Source organism: Furipterus horrens, unplaced genomic scaffold (assembly GCF_987537825.1).
Source record: "Furipterus horrens unplaced genomic scaffold, mFurHor1.1.pri manual_scaffold_1, whole genome shotgun sequence".
NCBI classification, from domain to species: Eukaryota; Metazoa; Chordata; class Mammalia; order Chiroptera; family Furipteridae; genus Furipterus; species Furipterus horrens.
The window spans coordinates 215,973,217-215,990,831 of record NW_028327171.1 but is presented as its reverse complement, the minus strand read 5'-3'; the positions used below and the strand labels follow the sequence as shown (position 1 = coordinate 215,990,831).

The 17,615-nt window shown below is 55.7% G+C and overlaps 1 protein-coding gene across 1 annotated transcript in view; it reads left to right on the top strand.

Moving 5' to 3' along the window:
• The first annotated feature begins 10,442 nt into the window (after positions 1-10,442).
• ASB18 (ankyrin repeat and SOCS box containing 18) overlaps positions 10,443-17,615 on the top strand; it is a 47,259-nt gene continuing 40,086 nt past the window's right edge. Inside the window, exon 1 of the mRNA XM_090269584.1 lies at positions 10,443-10,684. Coding sequence (XP_090125710.1) covers positions 10,484-10,684 — 201 coding nt within the window. The 5' untranslated portion in view covers positions 10,443-10,483. The remainder of the gene's footprint in view (positions 10,685-17,615) is intronic.

Below are 17,615 nucleotides of genomic sequence, written 5' to 3'. Positions count from 1 at the left end.
CTGGGTGACTGACCCCCGTACACAGAGACCTTCTGGAAGTTCTGCCGCAGGCCCCGCTGGTGCTGTGGGGACCGGCCGGAGGGGGGCCGTCACTGCGTCCGTCCACAGCCGTCCCCTGGCGCTGCTGAGCGGCGGTGAGCTGTGCGCGCACCCCGGTGGCTCCTGTTGCGGGACGTCGTCTGGGCTCTGCTCGGGGCGGGGCCGCTACAAGTGGGGCCGCGCTGCGCACCCCTGCGCGGGTTTCCGCGCGAACCTGCCTTTTCGCTGCTCCGGGGCGAGTGCCCGGAGTAAAGCGTCTGGGTCCTCAGGCGCCGCACGCTCGCGGGGATAAGACACTGCCGGCCAGTTTCCCGGGGCGGCCGCACCGCTTCGCGCTCTCGGCAGCGGGGGGCAAGGGGTCCTCGCCCTGCGTCCACTTCAGCACGTGGTGTCCTCAGTATTTCCTCTTTCAGCCACTCTGACGCGTGGCCGTGATTTCTCTGTGTCACTTCCGTTTGCATTTTTCCGATGACTCATGGGGCTGAACATCTGTATCTCCTCTGTGAAAAAGTGGGTCATGTCTTTGGCCCGCTTCCCCATTTTTTAAAAACTAAATGGAATTAACTAAAAAATTCAGCGCTGCTTTTAGAGAAAGAGGCAGCCTGCGTCCCTGCCCGGTTGATGTGGGTCCTTCCACAGCCGTGCAGTGACCTGTGGAAATAGCTCTGAACACCAGCGGAGCTTACTGAACGACTGTGGCTCAGTCCCAACCCCCGAGTCGCCATCCTGACTCCTCACTCACACACCTGTCCCACCAGGAAATGCTGGCTCCTCCGTCTCCACCGCGTACCCAGATGGCAAGTTCCTGTCCCCTCAGCCACTGCCCCTGCCCTGGTCCAAGCCACCCACTCGCACCTGAATTCTTACAATCACTTCACGTCTTCCAGGTTCTTGCCTCGGCCCCCACAGCCCACCCCGAGCTCAGCCGCTAAGACAGGGGGGTCACCTCTCTGCCTCAGACCCCCCAATACCTTCCTGTCTCCCTCAGCAGAAGAGCCAAGGTCCTCACGATGCTCCGCAAGCTCCCCATGACGTCGCCCCCACTCGCTCTCCAGCTCGAGCGCTCCAGCCCAGTGGCTCCCTGGTGTTGCCGACACCCCCGGCATGATTGTCACTCGGGGCCCTTTGCACCTGCTGCCCCGTTAGCCTGGACGGCCCCTCCCTCAGACACCTGCGCGGCGGCCCCCTCCCTTCCTTGGCGTTTGTGCGCCCTTGCCTTGGACGCCCTGTTTTAAAAGCATTCTCTGGGTGTGTGACTAGCGGCCCGGTTGCCTTGTCAACCACACTGAAGAGCCTAGGCAGGTGGGATTATGTGACGTCACTGTCTCCTGTCCACCTTCTTATAGAGCTGGGAACAGAGAGGGCACTGAGCAGACCCTTGAATGTGACCATTCTGTTTTGCCCTGTGCTTCACCCCTGGGTGGCTCCACTCAGGGAGTCTGCCTTCAGTCATGGGCGGCCCAGGTCCCTGCAACTCCAGGTCACCTGGCAAGGTACCCGAAGAGTGTGTGCCTGCTTCTCCTAGGCGCACGCCTTCCCCACCCATCATGGCGTGGCATGGCTGGTAGAAAGGGGAGGCGACGGCCCATGTCCCTCACACCCATCGGTCTGGGGACCTCAGGACATTAAGTTCTCAAACACGTGCTGCTTTGACATATTTGTGTGAAACCAGCGCCCCCTTCTCTGTTTCCCCTTCCGAGTCTCCCGCCTCTCCCTGGGGGCAGCTGGAGCCCCCGCGGAGGGGCCCTGCCCTCCTGGCTTCTCAGATGTCTTGATTTAGTGATTCGGAGCGTCAGGTTCACGCTAACTCCAGAGGCCGCGGCAGTGTCCACACTGTGTGCAGGCGGGACCCTCTGCTGTCCGCCAGCTGTCCCCGGCAGGCACCCAAAACGTCCGCCTCTCCAAGGAGGCAGAACCCAGTCTGGAGGGCAAAGGATAAGCACAGTCCAGAAGGTAAGCGACCAGGGAATGGCTGCCGGCCTTGGGGACTCCTGGGTAGAAACCACAGGTAAGGCTGACTGTGGATTTGTGGCTACTCCCGCTCTGCCTCCAGCGGCGAGGGAGCTTCAAACCAGAAGGCATTTGTATGGCAAAATAATTTATGCTTACTTAGGGCGCTGGGTTTAAAATTAGGCATCTAACTGCATAATCACATTGACGCTGGGTCCCATGGTCCTGCCCTCCTCAGCCAGTCCTTCCGGACAGACGTCGGCACCTCCCCAGCCTTCTCTTTTCTCCCAGGCGGCCCCTTCCTCGCCTCCTTTACAAAGGATGCCACATCAATCTTCCTAAAGCTCCACCCTGGTCACGTCACAAGCTTCCCCTAAAAAACTGGAGTGTTGTGATACATCCACACCCGACTCCTGGCGTTTAGGACCGTGGAAGCGCCGACCTGCGCCCCCTTCCCGGGCACCACGCCCACGCCTGCCGGTCCTGCCAGCCTGGTACACACGCCTGGTGGTCCCGCCACATCCTTTTGCTCACTCTGTTCCCCGCATCTGAGAGGAGACCTCTCTTGTCTTGTGCTGAGCACCCCGCCCTGTTCCCGCCGACCCTTCCTGAACGTACTGATTCATTCAGTCATTTTAGAGCTGAGCCTTGCTGAGCCGAAAAGCACTCTCTCCTTTTTTACACTTGCGTGCCAACGCTTTATAAACTACATCTACTGTGTGTTCTCTTATAAAAGAAACAAGCTCGTAGAAAACTCAGGCAGATAAATGACCAAGATAAAATAAAACGTTCCTTGATACTTCGTTTTACAAATACCGGGCCCCAAGCCACCGCTCCGGTGCCCATTTTCGCTCAACGATGAACTACAAACACCGTCCGCGCATCAGATGCTCCGTCCGCGCCGGCTCGCGCGGCCACGGAGAAGCCCCGGAACCGGGGCCCGTCGCTGCTTCGGCCAGTTCCCTGCTGGCGGGGAGTCGGGCTATTCCCACCTTCCGCGGGCTCCGCGCGGCCCCGGCCGGAGAGAACCCCCTGCAGGAGCGGCTCGCAGGCCTCCCCGCGGCGGGTCTTCGGCTCCAACGGCCTGAAGGTCCAAGCCCCCCGACGCGCACCCCCAGCCGTGGCCCCCGGGAGTCCCCAGCCCTGCGCCCTGTCCCCGCGCGCCCTCCAGGGGGGCTCCCGGCCTCCGCACGCCCCTCGGAGCCCTCTCGGCGGTCCTGGCGTGGGCGTTCCTTCTCTAAAAATAGCTTTCCCCCGTGTTTAAATAAACCACGAGGAAGGACGGGACTCACTGCTGCCCACGCCTCCCCGGAGCCGACACGGGAAGCGTCCGCGGGGAGCTGCTCAGTGCGGGCGCGCAAGCCCGGGAACCCCGCGCCGCCGGCAGCCCCGAGACCCTGAGACCGGTGCCTGTGCGCCCCCCATCGCCTCCGCCTTACACTTTGTCCCCGCTTACTTCATTCACGTCACGTGTGATCGGGTGGCCATTCCACAGTTGTTGGGTGTTCACTGTAATGACGTGCAATACGAGGGACAAAAAGGGACATTTTCAGCACGATTACAAGAGTAATCATTGTGCTGTAGAAAACCGGGAAAATGCCGGTGGTTTTCAAATCCTCATTTTGAGATAACCGCTGTTACTATTTGGAACCCATCCTTCCAATTTTTCTCTAATAGTCATGACACATATACTTTATCAAAAATCAAGCCAGAGCCCTGGCTGCTGGGGCTCAGTGGATTGAGCGTCGGCCTGCGAGCCAAGTGTCACTGGTTCGATTCCCAGTCAGGGCACATGACTCGGTTGCACGTCAGGTCCCCAGTTGGGGGGCACGAGTGAGAGGCAACCGCACAGTGGTGTTTCTCTCCCTCTCTTTCTCCTTTCCCCTCTGCCTAAAAAAATAAAAATAAAATAAATAAACAAACAAATAAATTATTTTTTTTTAAAATCAAGCCAGGCTCTACATTCTGAAAGGTTATCCCACCAGCAATGTATGTAAACTGTCACCTCAACACACAAACACCTGCATTTTTAAAGTGGTTTCAAATGAACGATCTTGTTTTAATGAGCAGTTATCTGAAGATCAAGGACGGATAACATTATTTTGGGGAGATCTGTTGGCATGTTAACTTCGTGTGTTAAATGGCTGTACATGTCCATGGTGCCGTGTTACTGAACACTGAGCCGCCCTGTGCATAGGAAGGTGTGAGCCTCTGTTGTGCTTCTCACAGGCGCTTGTACCGTTGGTCTTCAGGGCTCTTTGATGTTTAGGAGTTTGAGCTGCTTGTTTGGGCAAATCTGTCTTCTAGAGTCTCTCTTTAATACATCGGGAGCCCTTCTTCTCCCCAAAGTAATAAAATACATATCTGTGCTCTCCTTTAGCAGCTACGTGATTTTAGTCTCATTATTTAATGTGTTAAGTCTTCTGGGACTTCTTCCGGTGCCTAATGTGGAAGACGGAACGCTTTATGTTCCCCGTCATGCCAACTCCGTTCACTCAAGGCCCTGCCGTTCCTGGTGAGCTCGGTGCTGCTGCTGTATAATCCCAACCTACGGACTGCTTCTGTCCCCTCCGACCGGACCTCCACAGCTTGCTTGGTCGCAATCACACGTGGAGAATTACTGTGGCGCCGTTCCGTGTCCTGCCATCTGCCCAGGCAGGCTCTCTCTCTACATCCTTCTCTTCTTGGGCTTCCTGAACATGGGCCTGACTTCATTTTTCCAGGGTTCTCTCCTATACACCTTCCCAGTTTCCTAGCTCGTTACAGCCCCTTTTTCCCTGAAGTGAGGTACTTGCGCTTATTCTCTTGGCTTTTTATCATCCTGCTTTAGATTTTTCTTTCAGTTTTTTCAAAACAATGCTGACTTTTAAGTCATCTTGGCTACTTTTCTATTTATCCCCCTTATTTTCTAACTTTATCAGTTCTGTATTCTTGATGTCTTGGTTTTATTTTTATATCCCTTCCTCTGCTGTCGAGGTGACGGCTCAGTTCCTTTATTTCCCTTCCTTCTTATTTCACAGTGGAGACACCGAAGGCCACGAACTCTTCTCTGAAGACCGCGGGGCCATCTCCCGTGATCCCGCTCCGCTGCCCTCGTGGTCACTTGTCTGAAACATTTCCCGTCAGCGTTCCTCGGCGGCCTCTGAGTCACGCGCAGAAAGGGCCCACGCTTGTCTTTAATGCCCAAGTGCTTTCGCGATTTTCGTTCACGAAGGATGTTGTTCTATTTCCAGTTTATTCACTTGCAAGCAGAGACGGTAAGCACATTCCTTTGGAAATGTAGTAACATTTTCTCCATGGCCTAGGGCTTGAACAAACATCCCTGCGACAACAAAGGCCGTGTGGACGTTTAGAAAGACCGTGTGGCGCTGCTTTGCCTGCTACGAAGCCCAGCACGTTTCTACCACCGCTAGTTCGTTGTTATAAAGGAGTGGGCGATGCATCCTCACGGCCCAGGATGCTGGGAGCTTCCTGCTGGTTCCCGTCGAGCCGCATCTTGGTCAAGAGTGTCTTTCTCCACATTAAAATCTCATTACAAGTGTCTCGCCCATTTTTCTACTGGCTGCCTACCTTCTTCTAGTGGATTTGGAGGGTTTCTCTTTTCAGGGGGCTTCTGAGTGCTCAGACCACTAAGAGTGAGTTTCCCCACAGGTGGCAAGTAAATGGGGGGAAGGACAAGGCTAGACAGTCTTGGGGGCACCATGTATCCTCCAGACCTGATGCTCATTGGCCTCCAAGGGGACCTTTCACTCCTGGGGTCCAGCAGGTGGGCTGAGGAGCCCTTCGGATCTGAGTCAGTCCCTCTGCAGCTTCCTGGTGTCCCTGATGGACAGTCCCGTTCCTTGTCACCTTGTTGGGGACCCCTCCACCCACGTTCACCTCCCCAACCCCCGTCTCTTCTTGGTCTCGAAGTGGGAAGAAACTCAACACAAGCTCCTCTGAATATTTCTGTCTGTATCCATTGCAGCTGCTTTTTTTTGGAGACAGTCTAGTTTTATCTTTTTTATATGTTATAAAGTATAAAATGCAGAAGAATCACACACACACACACACACAGTAACTACTCCATGGATCATCGCAAACACACCCGCGAACACCAACCAGCTCAGAAAGGGACACGCTGCCTGAAGTGTCTGTCCTCCCTCCATCCCTACAGTCACTCTTGCCTGGTGACATCTGGTCCTCACTCTTTTGTGCTGGGCAATGGTCCTTTACTCCACGTGGCGTGTGTGGCAGCCAAGCACTTGGTGCAGGTGACTGCCGTACCTTCCCGGCACCTTCTCCTCTGCTGTCACTCTCACTGTGTACTGACGGTTTTACCCACTTTTCCTTAAACCGCATCTCAGTTCTCGGGTCCTGAATTTTAATGTTTTCTCCGTCCATTGGGACAGTGCTGACGGTGACTTTTCTCGGGAGGTGACTGTATGAAATACTCTCTGAGTCCCACACGGCCGAAGGTCTCTTTCCAGCGTCCCCAGGTGTGAACACCAGGTTGGTGACAAGGGGGCTTCTCTGATTCCCATGCCGTCTGCAGACATTTCTGTTACCTTCTCTGGGCCACTTTGACCTGACGGAACCTGCCACCAACGAGGGAGGCTGGTGGTTCATCTACGGTGATCTTTGAGTTGCTGCTTTATCCTTAAAATACCAAAGTGTCATCAGAGTACATTCCGGGAAGTGTCCATCTTTCTGGAAGGTCTCTTGAGACACTTCCAACTTAAAGACAGATCTTAATGTCTGAAGGTGTGTGGAGGGGTTTCAACTTGGGGAGAAGATGTTCTTTAGCTCGGGGAGCTTACCTGAGTGCGTCGGGGCTGCCGAAACACCGCAGCATCGGCCACGGGCCTTACATGATTTTATTTCTCGCGGTCTGGAGGCTAGAAGTCAAGGTCAAGGTGCCGGTCGGGTGGGTTTCATCCTGAGGCCTCTCCTCGTGGCATGCAGGTGACTTCCACCTCACTGTGTCCTCACACTGCCTGTTCCCTGCCTTTGGGGCGCTCAGGTGTCTCCTCCTCTTTATAAAGCCCTCAGCATTATCCGTCCAGGGCTCCACCCCCACGACCTCATTTAACCTTAATTACAACCGACAGGCCCCATCTCTGCACTCGGGTGCATGGGATTAGGGCTTGAACATGGGAATTTGGGGAGAGGCACGACCGAGTCCTCAGCACCGCTTATTTTATGTGACGTCTTTGATTGTTTATGGTATTTTCTCTGCTCTTACTTCTCCGAAAATGTCACCAACTTCCTCAGTCTGTCTTCAGGGGGACTTTGCTTTATTTGTGCGCTGACGTCCCTTGTGTAGGATGAGAAAATGCCTGCCTGGTCTTGGGAATCACTGATTGGTTTCCGCAGTCTCCCACAGCTGCGTCCGTTTCACTTTGAAATCTGAACCAGGTGTGTGTTCAGCGCGACTTCCCGGGCCTCCCGGATGTCCTTTGTCGCAAACACCACGGTCGTCCCAGTTCTCCATGGCAGCGTGAGCGAGAGATTTTGTCAGATCTTCTCGTTTCTTACAGCCACTCTGCTCCGTGACAGGGTCTGGCGCCGGTGACTCAGACCCCCCCACCCTGTGCGGTGCAGAACCAGGGCTCGCCGGCTGCTCGTCCCGGAGAGGGGACGGGATCTCTGGCCTCCTTAGAGTGCAGTTCGCATGGTGCATTTCTTCCGTGTTGGTGCGTCACAAACCACCCCCAAGGCCTGAGGGCTTAAAACCACACACGTGTGCAACTGTTCCATGTCTATGAGTCAGGCACCCAGGCACAGCTGGGGTGGGGGCTCTGGCTCCACGGGTCTCATGAGGGTGTCATCATCTCAAGACCCCACGACGTAACAGTTCCCAGTTCACGCGCCTGGGTCCCTCCGCGGGGCGCCTTGCAATGTGGCGGCTGGCGTCCCCCGGAAACCCATTGCAAAGAGAGCCAAAGAGATCACCCAGAACAGAAGCCACGGCCTTTTCATCACCTGGTCGCCAAGGTGACAATGCATCCCTTTTGCAAGTCACAGAGCCCAGCCCCCAGGGAAGAGGAGATCGCACCGGGGTGCACACTGGCGGCGGGGGGCCCCCAGGTCCGTCACGTGTGTCTGTGGCCCAGCGTTTTCAGACCAAGACGGACACACGAGGACGCAGTGATCCTTACAGCCCTTCCTCCCGGTCACGGAAGTGTACACACTGGGGAGAACCTGCTCCAGAGATGGCCAGGCAGCGTCACCGCGAGGGCGGAAAGTCTCCCCCAAGGTTTTTGTTTATTTGGTTTGTTGGTGAATTGGTCAGTTTGCTCTTTACTGTGCGACCATTCCAAAGGGCGGTGCAGCGCCCCGTTCTGAAACGCGCACGCGACCTCCAGCGCGGACCCGGCTGCCCCCGCCCGCGTGTGCTGGCGCCGGCGGCCGAGTGTGCCATGCGGTGCCCACGCTCTGGGGGCCCTGGGCCCTCTGTCTCCCACATTTGTAAACATGACTTGCCCTAAGTCCCGTACAATGTAAATCACTGCAAATACGTGAACTGTGGTAAGCTCCGATGATTCCTTAAAAATTAAAGCGGAACAATGAAGCGACCCTCCATCCGATTCAGAGAAAGCCAGGACCTGCCTGCCATCGATTGCTGAAATACACTCTGCGCCTTTCAAGGACACTCGCAGAAGGAGAAAGCCAAACGTGAGGCTTCCAGGAAGCTAAGGGGGAAGCATGGGTGCCGGGGCCTTTCCCCCTCAAGCAGAGGCTCCGCCGTGGGGGACGGAGCAGGGTGGGCAGTGGGAGGGCCCGTGAGCGCATCAGAAAAGAGAAGATAAAGAAATAGAAATGAGAAGGTTTCACACCGAAATAAAGAAGTTTGTGTTGCCTTAAATATAATTTGTGTTAGTTACATTTCAATTCCTAATTTATACAGAGCAGGGTGATAAAGAATTGCATTATAACGAAATTAGCCGGGATCATTAGCATAGCGCCTGCGCCGCTGATTGAGCGCCCAGCAGCTCGAGCGGTAATTAAGGCCGGTGAGGGCTTTGTCACCTTATCACCGGCCCCACCAGCGCTCCCTCTTCACCTCCCTTCTGATTTGAAGGTGATAGCAGCCCCTGATCGTTTTCGGTTCAGTTCTTCAAATTACCTTACCCACATGCCTATCATTTTCCTGTGGTCACTGACCCCCCCTTTTGGATGTACCCCAAAGCGCTGGTGTCAAGGTGCCCTCCAATGTAAGGCATTTGGGGCTGCAAAGCATTGGCGCTTGGAAATTCAGGTTCAAATATTTCTGTCAAAACCCCTAACTCTTTGGCCAAAGAAAGAACAAGGGGCAACCACACCCCCGGCAAAGCGCAGTAGCCTGAGCCAGGTGTGCCAGGCCTCCTCTCCAGGCAGAGCCCACGGCCGGTGAATGTCCCCATCGGGGTAATTTTCAGTCTTGGTGACACTGGAGGGCAGTCCCTCGGGGAGGCCCTGGTGGCCGGCTCTTTGGTGGCCTTCATGCTTGGTGCCTTTGCTCCTCCTCTCCGGGACTCTGGCTGAGAGGCGGGATCAAATTAGTCCCACCTCAAAAAAGAAACGATAACCCCGTGAGGCAACAGAGGAGCCCGCTGACACTCAGGGACCATCACAGTGCCACACACAAATGTATCAAATCAACACTGCACACACCTTCAACTTCCACAGTGTCGTACGGCAAATATATGTATTTCAATTCAAAGAGAATCCAAATATGTATTCATCTCTTAAAAGCTGGACACACGGGGAACGGCTGGGGCAGCCGTGCTCTGCACCCAGGCTGACACGGGGGGCGCCCAGGGCCACCACACACAGAGGTCATGAGAAAAAAAGCCCCCTCGGCCCCCGGAACGCACGGAAGTCAACAAGAGCGGCTTTGCACTCCCGTGGGTCGTGGAATCGGGGGCTTTAAGCCAAATGACCAGCCCCGGGGGGTGCGGAGGCCGCCGCTAAGGTGCCGGTGAATCTTTGTTTTCACTTACGCGGTGCTTTTGTCTCCTTGGCACCAGCCAGTCCATCTCTGAATCTGGAAACCAAAGACTTCACTCCATTCTCTCCAGTTCAAAAACGTGTCCAATTTACAGCCAAGCGGCCTCCCCTTTCAGATGCAGCGAAGGAGCCGTCTGCGGGTCGCTACAAAGGGTTCCTTCAACAGAACGCGGGGTCCAAGCCCGTCTCAGGAAGCTTTAGAGTTTCAGGGTAGAACCTCGCTTTTGATAGAAGAAGACAGTGTTCTTCAGCACCTGTGAGGCCCGTCTTTTCAAACACCGCCCCCCTTGCCTCTGCCCCCCCCCCCCCACGTCCGCTGCCCGTCTCTAGAAGAAGCCTGAGCTGGGGCCTTGGAGAGAGATTCATTCCTGTCTGTGGGCCGGTGCGGGCGGGGGTGGGGAGGGCCGGGGCCGCCGGCTGTAACTCAAGCCCGCTTCTATTTATAGCTTCCCCATGCTCGGGGCGCAGCTGCTGACGCCGGGCTCGGCTGAGAGACGTTTGGTCACACACGCACAGCGTTACGATGTCTGACCCGGACGGCCTGCCCGACCACCCGCTCGGCTCGGAGCTGGTGACGAGGTTAAAGTACGCGCTGGATGCTGGGGACGACGAGACCGTGCAGGACGTGATCTGCACGCGAGTCCAGCACGTGGACGCTGTGATCGAGCTGGCCAACGACGACTGGATGAAAGCCCCCTCGGCTCAGCTGCCCCCCGGGGTGCTCGTAGGTAACCCCCGCAAACCCCCGTGTGAGTGTGATGGGTGGGCCGGTCCTGGAGGTGGGAGCGCGGGGGGCTGGAAAGGCCAGCGGTACATGCCCGGCTGTCCGATCCTGTATCTCTGCGCACACACGTGCCGTGCAGACTGTGTGTCCACGTGTGTTACAGAGGCACCAACCTGAGCATCGCACAAAAATCTGAAAACACAGAGACAAGTCCACAGTGCCACCGCCCCAATGCTGTGCCTGTGTCTTCCCAAGCTGGCCCCTCTGCCTGTCACCCCCCCTCGGAACTGTGCGGTCCGTATAATTCTGTGCCCGGCCCGGTTGGATCCCTGCCCCTGAAGTGTCTGCCCTGTTGCTTCATAGTTGTCTTAATTTCAATCACCTGTTGAGCTGATTAGTCACAAAATACTTAAACCGAACGTCAACAAGGGGGGACCCTTGTTTCCGTCGCTGCTACTGCCGATGACGGCGTAATTAGCGTCTTCATTAGCGTTCGCAGGACCTTGTCTTACTTTGGTTATATCCGTAGGACGAGCTCCCGGGAGCCATCCTGCAGGAGCAAGGCTGGGAGTTTCCCAGGCTGCTCTCTGAGAGGGTTCTGGTTCCGCTGACGGTGCGTGCGTGTGTGTCAGCCCGCCCTGACACTGCTGGTGGCGGATGCTGGTGTCTGATCCCCCCGGTTCGACGGGTGCCCTGGTCATTCCCCCTGGCCTGCTCCTCTGTCCCTCCGGCACTGCTCAGGACAAGGTCCTGTCCACAGCATCCTGTTTTCCCCTGTAGGCCTCTTCACACGCCACTTCTCTGTTCAGGGCCTTGGGCAATATCTCCTGTTTCTTTGTATCTTTATTGTAAGACTTCTTCATATAACATATATATGTAAAATCGCTTTGTCACACTTGCTGAAAATCTCTTTCCTGACCTGAGACTGACTTTTGCCTGTATTGTGCCATCTGCTAGCTGGTCAGAGGTGCCCTCCACAAGGTTAGTCCTGGCCCTAAGTGGTGCTCAGAGTTCCTGTCCGCCCACTGGACAGATGCCCTCCCAACACACACACGTGCACACACACAGTACACACGTGTACGTGGCACACCCACAGGTGCATGTATGCATGCCCTCGCATATATGTGTGTACACATGCACAATGCATATTCCAATGCATGCACACACATGCATAGGCACACGGGCACACAGGCATGCTCAATGATGCACATGCACATACATGTGTGTGCACACACATGGGCATGTGAGCACAGTCGCGCATGCGTGCATGTACTCGTGTGTGCACTTTGCAGACATGTGTGCGCGCACTTGCCTGCATGTGTGCATGCATGCGCGCTCACACACGTGTACATGCACAAATAAACACACAGGCACACTCGGTTATACACATGCGTACATGCACAGACATACTCCCACATGAAGGAAAGGCATCGTACGGAAGTGGGCAGGGGCCGTCGCTACCGGTGACCGGAGCTCTGGCGCGTGGAGAGAGCAGAGAGAGAGCCCTCAGGCCGCCTTCCCCCGAGGCTGCAGGGAGAGGCGAGCCCCTATGTCTCCTTCTTGGCCTTCCTAATTCCTGGGTGAGCCCCAGAGTCATGACCAAACAAACAGCAACGCGCCTTGTTTCTGACCTTGGCTCTGTAGGCCTGAGGCCCCACTGAGTCCCGAGGGACTGTCCCTGACTCTGAAACAAGAGGTGTTTGGATTCAGGCCCGTAGCTGGGGGCTTTAGACGGTTTGGAGAGGGGCCAGAACTTAGGGCGATGCCTTGAAATGCAGCCCGTGTTGGGAACGGACACCGTAAAGAAGTTAGACGCTCACGGGTGGAATCTGAAGACAAAGGAATGTGGTGGCCAGTGAGAGGCCAGAGATGGGGGCACCCACCCAGGCCAAGAGGGCGCAGAGCCCAGTGTCATGCTGCCAAAAGCATTCTGGGAAACGGGGAAGGAGAAGTTTTCCATCTCGAGGACAACCTGGTTGGCAGAATTCTGGGTATTTTTCAGAAGATGACACTTGGCAAAGCCAACTCTGCTGTGTAATATTCACTACAGGTGCATTGTTTGTCCTTCCTTCTTTCCAATGCCTATCAGCTCAGCCGCCACCAAGAACACGGGGAGGCAGAAGGACGTTTGGGAGGTGCGGGGGGCGAGGCCCGTCTTGCCCCCAAATGCATCGGCTGTACAATCTGGTGCCTGGTGTAATCAAACTACTTAAGGAACAACTGATTACTAATTGCTATTATTAAGGATGTCAGCATCCATGATTTCGCTGCTGATACATGATATACAAGTCAAGATGCTACTTGAATTCTTGATTGAAATGGAAAACCAGGAGCATTCTGTTGTGTTTGGGGTCATGGCATTTAAGCATCTGGAGGCGAGTTAAAGAACTACTAATTGGGTTTTTATTAAGAGATCTCACCCAGCAGCGTGGGTAGGTGGGGCATGAGCGTGAGCACATGACGGACATGTGTACACATGCCAAGACCAGGGCCATTTGAGGAATCCGACTTCTCATTAGCTCAACGCCTGCGGCGGGTGGACGCTGAGCGCGCCCTGAGGTCAGGGCCGCAGCCATTGCTCCCGGCCTGTCCGTGGAGAGGACCTGCCCCCAGGGAACACCGACCAGCCAGGCGTCAGGCAAATGAGCACAGCTCCCACCTCGGGAGAGTCTTTGGAACCCGGGACAAGAGCCCGCGTGCTGCCAGCAGCTCGGAGACGGGCGGCGGAATGGGAGCCGCAGCAGAGCAGCCGCGGGGCGACTGGGTCCTGGACTCGGTCCTGCTGCTCCCTGTGTGGTCTGGAACCGGTCAGTCCGTCTCTCCGAACCTCGCTTTTCTCCTTGAAGAAAACGGGCCATCTCTCAGGCTCCTGACAAACTGGGCTGGTGAGGGTTCTGGGACCAACGATGTGGGTGTGCCGAGGAGATTAACGAACCCCCTGCCTTGGCAGGTGCGGTGCGTCCCGTCCGGCCCGCCTCCAAGCGGACGCCCATGCAGCAGGGAAGGCACTGTCTGAACAAAGGCTGGCAGGAGACGGGCGGAGAGGCTCCAACGGGCCACAGAGGCAGCAGGGTCCCCCAGGGCCAGCCCGCCCTGTCCAGATTGTTAGGGAGCGCACATCCCCAGACCAGAGCCCGTGAGACCAGGAGCAGCCCCAAGTGGAGGCGAAGAGAGAGGACTCACTGTGCAGCGAGCACTGGTCATCAACACTTGTTTCCCGAGGGGCTGAAGGAAGCCCCCCACCGCTGGGGGGTAGGAATCCAGCGGTCTTCCTGGTGCCCCACGATGCCGGCACTTCGTCCCGGGGCTGCATCTCACAAGGGGGACAGTGAGGTTCCCAACTGTTCCCTTACTGCTCACTAGCCAGTTAGCGGGGAAATGTCCACCATGACGTGAGTCCCTGACTTCAAACAAGAGTGTCAAGAAAAGCACAGACAAATGAGCGGGGTCCTCGGCAGCAGAGTAGAAACAGCCGCGGGAAGCAGGGGTCACAGTGACAGGGAGGGATAGGACGGATAGCTCTCTGTCATCCGCCCACAGCCCTGAGCAGAGGATGTGGGGGCAGGGAGCCCCTGCTCCAAGCAAAATGAAATTAAACCTTTCTAAGTGCTTATAAATCAGCACCTAATGACAGTATCCCGCCACCAGCCAGAGCGTTGCTCTTATTACTTTGATTCACAAGCCAGGGAAAGATCTGGAATTATGCACAAATTATTGCCCCATCTTCTTAATTAACGCTGATTGCAAAATTCTTGCTAAAGTCCTTGCTAACAGACTCAATTATGCGCTGCCTGAATTGATTCGCCCAGATCAAGTGGGATTTATTAGAAATACACTTTCCTACAATAACATCAGATTATCTTTGAATATAGTTAAATTATTTAGGGATACACTGGTTCCAGGAACAGCCCTTGCTTGAGAGACGGAAGAGCATCTCCGGCCACCGAGAATGGAAGTGCCGCTCTCCTTCCCCCCAAGCACCCCAGGCTCTGTTTTCCCCCAGAAGCAGCTGAGACCCTGGGAGGAGACGAGAGGCCTGCCTCGGAGCTAATGGTCCAGCTTCAAAGCCGACGCGCAGGAAGAAAAGTCCTGCCGGGCTGCGTCTCTGCTCCCCCAAGTCAAAACCCTCGCCGCCCGTGGAACAGAGCGAAACTGCAATTAGACTGAATCGGGATATTTTCGGCGTCAAAGCGGAGAAACAAGCTAATAAAGGAATAATGGATGCTGATGGCGGACTTCGGGGAGCATCCCGGCCCAGCACGCTGGAGCGCTTTGAAAGGACAAAAGGAAACGAGGGTGGAGAGGACAGGCTTTCTGCCTCCCCGGGGTCACCATGGCTCTGCTCGGGGCACTCACGGCAGAGGCACGGCTCGGAAAGGGCAAGCGCTCTTCCTGCGGCCTGGTTCCGCCTCCCGTTTCCACTTCCAGTGTCTTCTAATAGCGAATCCGGCAAATCCAGGCGGGGGCTGGGTTCGTCCTGTTCCCCATATCCTAGCGCACAGTAGCTGTACAATAAAGAAGCTTATGATGGGCACTCAGAAGCTCCTGGGATGGCCCTTCCATCTGAGACCAAAAGTCAGGGGCTCCAAGGAAAGGCAGCAGAGGGAGCAGACGCGGGGCACACAGGGGCACCCCGTCTTGCGCAAGGATGCGGACGTGGCTGGAAGTGGGGTGTGCAGATCGTCGTCGGCAGCCATCCGTCTCAAGAGACGATGGTGTAGCTTCTTAAGAGTCTATCTGCACCGCCGAGAATGGCTGTGCAGTCCGACTTGGGAGTGACACGGTATCTGTCTCCTCCCGTGTTGAATCGACATCTTGCGATGACGCTGGAGTGTCCTCTCCAGTGGAGCTGAAGCTACAGAGCCTAGGCAGGGTGATATGGAGGGTCTGCTGTTGCCCATGCAGCAGACCCCCCCCCTCTCTTCACAGCTGAAGGGTCCAAGGGAAAGACGGAGTCAATACAGCTTGGCTTCAGGTGCGCCGCAGGAGTTGCCGGCGTTGACTACAACGTCAAACTGCCTTAGGGACTCCGGCTCCGGATTTTCTGTCAGGGTTTACTCCCTTAGCCTTTCCCTTGAAGAGGTATGCCGCAAGGCAGCGGAGGTTTTTTGGAGTCAGAGTTTTCCTTCTCTGATGTGCCCTGACTGGAAGATCGAACCAGCGACACTTAGCTCGCAGGCCGACGCTCAATCCACTGAGCCAAACCAGCCAGGGTTGGTGTGCAGATCAGAGGAGAGGAAAATCCAGGCAGGTGAGTGGGGACTGTATTGTGTGAGGCCACACATTCTAGACACAGGTGTTCACTGCGGAGACAGTGAGGAGCCATTCAGAGTCCATGTAACCTAGAAAAAATAAAAACGTCCGCCTATGTAGGAAGGACAGAGATGGACAGACTGGTGCCAGGAGACGTGGCCAGCTGTCTCTCCTCACAGCCCCTAGGCATCCCTGGAGCTACTGCTGGCCTGTTCTAGGCAACAGCACGCTTAACAGCACATCGAAGACGTCAGAAGAAAAAGTCAGCGCGTCTAGAAGCAGAGCCACAGGAAGGACGCCACCCGGAGAACAGAAAGTCAGATGATCACAAATCAAATGAAGAGGGATTGCGGGCAGGAGAGGAGGTCTGTCATATTCCCTTTGAATGTGAGCAAGAAAAGAGAGCAGGAGAAATGTTTAGGGAAAGAATTGCCAGACATTTCCCAGATTGGATGAAAGATATAAATTTACAGATCCCAGTAGTTCAGCTGCAGAGGAAGCAGAGAGGCCTGAGAGGAGGGGGTCAGGTGTGCGCCTCGGTGCCTGGCTGCCCCCCTAACTGTTGTTGAGACACGGTTGCCTCGCGGAGGAGGAGCAGGCTTCCCCGCGGGGAGAGGCACGGAGAGGTGTGCAGAGAGACAGACGCAGCAGCACTTCGGACCTGCAGGAGCATGTGGCGCTCCTCCCCACAGACCTGCGGGGGTGCCCAGGGGCCACAGAGAAGGTCGCGAGCAATGGCCTGGAGGCCAGCCATCTGTCCTTATGAATGAAGTTTTACTAGAACGCGGCCAATGCTTGTTCACGGGCATGTATCCGTGGCTGCTTTTATGCTACAATGGCAGGGAGGAGTCTCTGCCACCAAGACCGTATGACCAACAAAACCTAAAATACTTACTATCTGGCACTTGACAGAAAAAGTTTGGTGACCGCTGTCCAATGGCGTATACTTCAAATTTTATAGCGAACCTACCCGAACTCTCCCCTGGCGTCCCTTCACCGCCCCCAACCCTGTACCCCAGTGACCAGTGGGTCTCAGCACTATGAGGTGTTGGGGGGGGGGGCGCAGGGGTGACCCTGACACATGTGTGCTGTGGAAATCGACAGTAAGGATTTAGAAACGTGGACAGCAATGTTACTTTCACACGACACCCACGTGTGTGATTCCTGGACTTGTAATCGTACGTCTTTTATCTTGCAAGTAATGTTCAATGTATTTGGAAAAAGAATTCATCTGTGACAATTGGGGACTTAGAAAAAACAAACAAACCACGAATTCCTGGTCCTTTACCTCAGGAACCTGAGAAATTCTGGTCCAAAGTCCGTGCCATCAACCTCCTCACCGTCCTTGGCCGTGGGCAGGCTGTCTCTCTGCTCCCCTGTCCCCACCTGCTCTGACAACACACCCAGCCTGCCTTCCAGGTGGCCCATGGGCGTCAAGGGCCCTGGCTGGAGGCTGAGTGGAGTCTGCCCTGCAGGAGGCTTGCTGGGGATGAGCACCTGGGAAGGACACCTGTGACTGGCAGATGAGAAGGTGGTCGGTGACACAGGCCCCTCAGTGCCCTGGCCAGACCCGTGGGGAGCTTTGGAGCTGATACACGTGTCCAAGGTATCCCACACGGGGTCAGACGGGCAGGACCTGTGTGCCCACCCCTGATCGGCCGTGAAGCCTGGCCGCCTC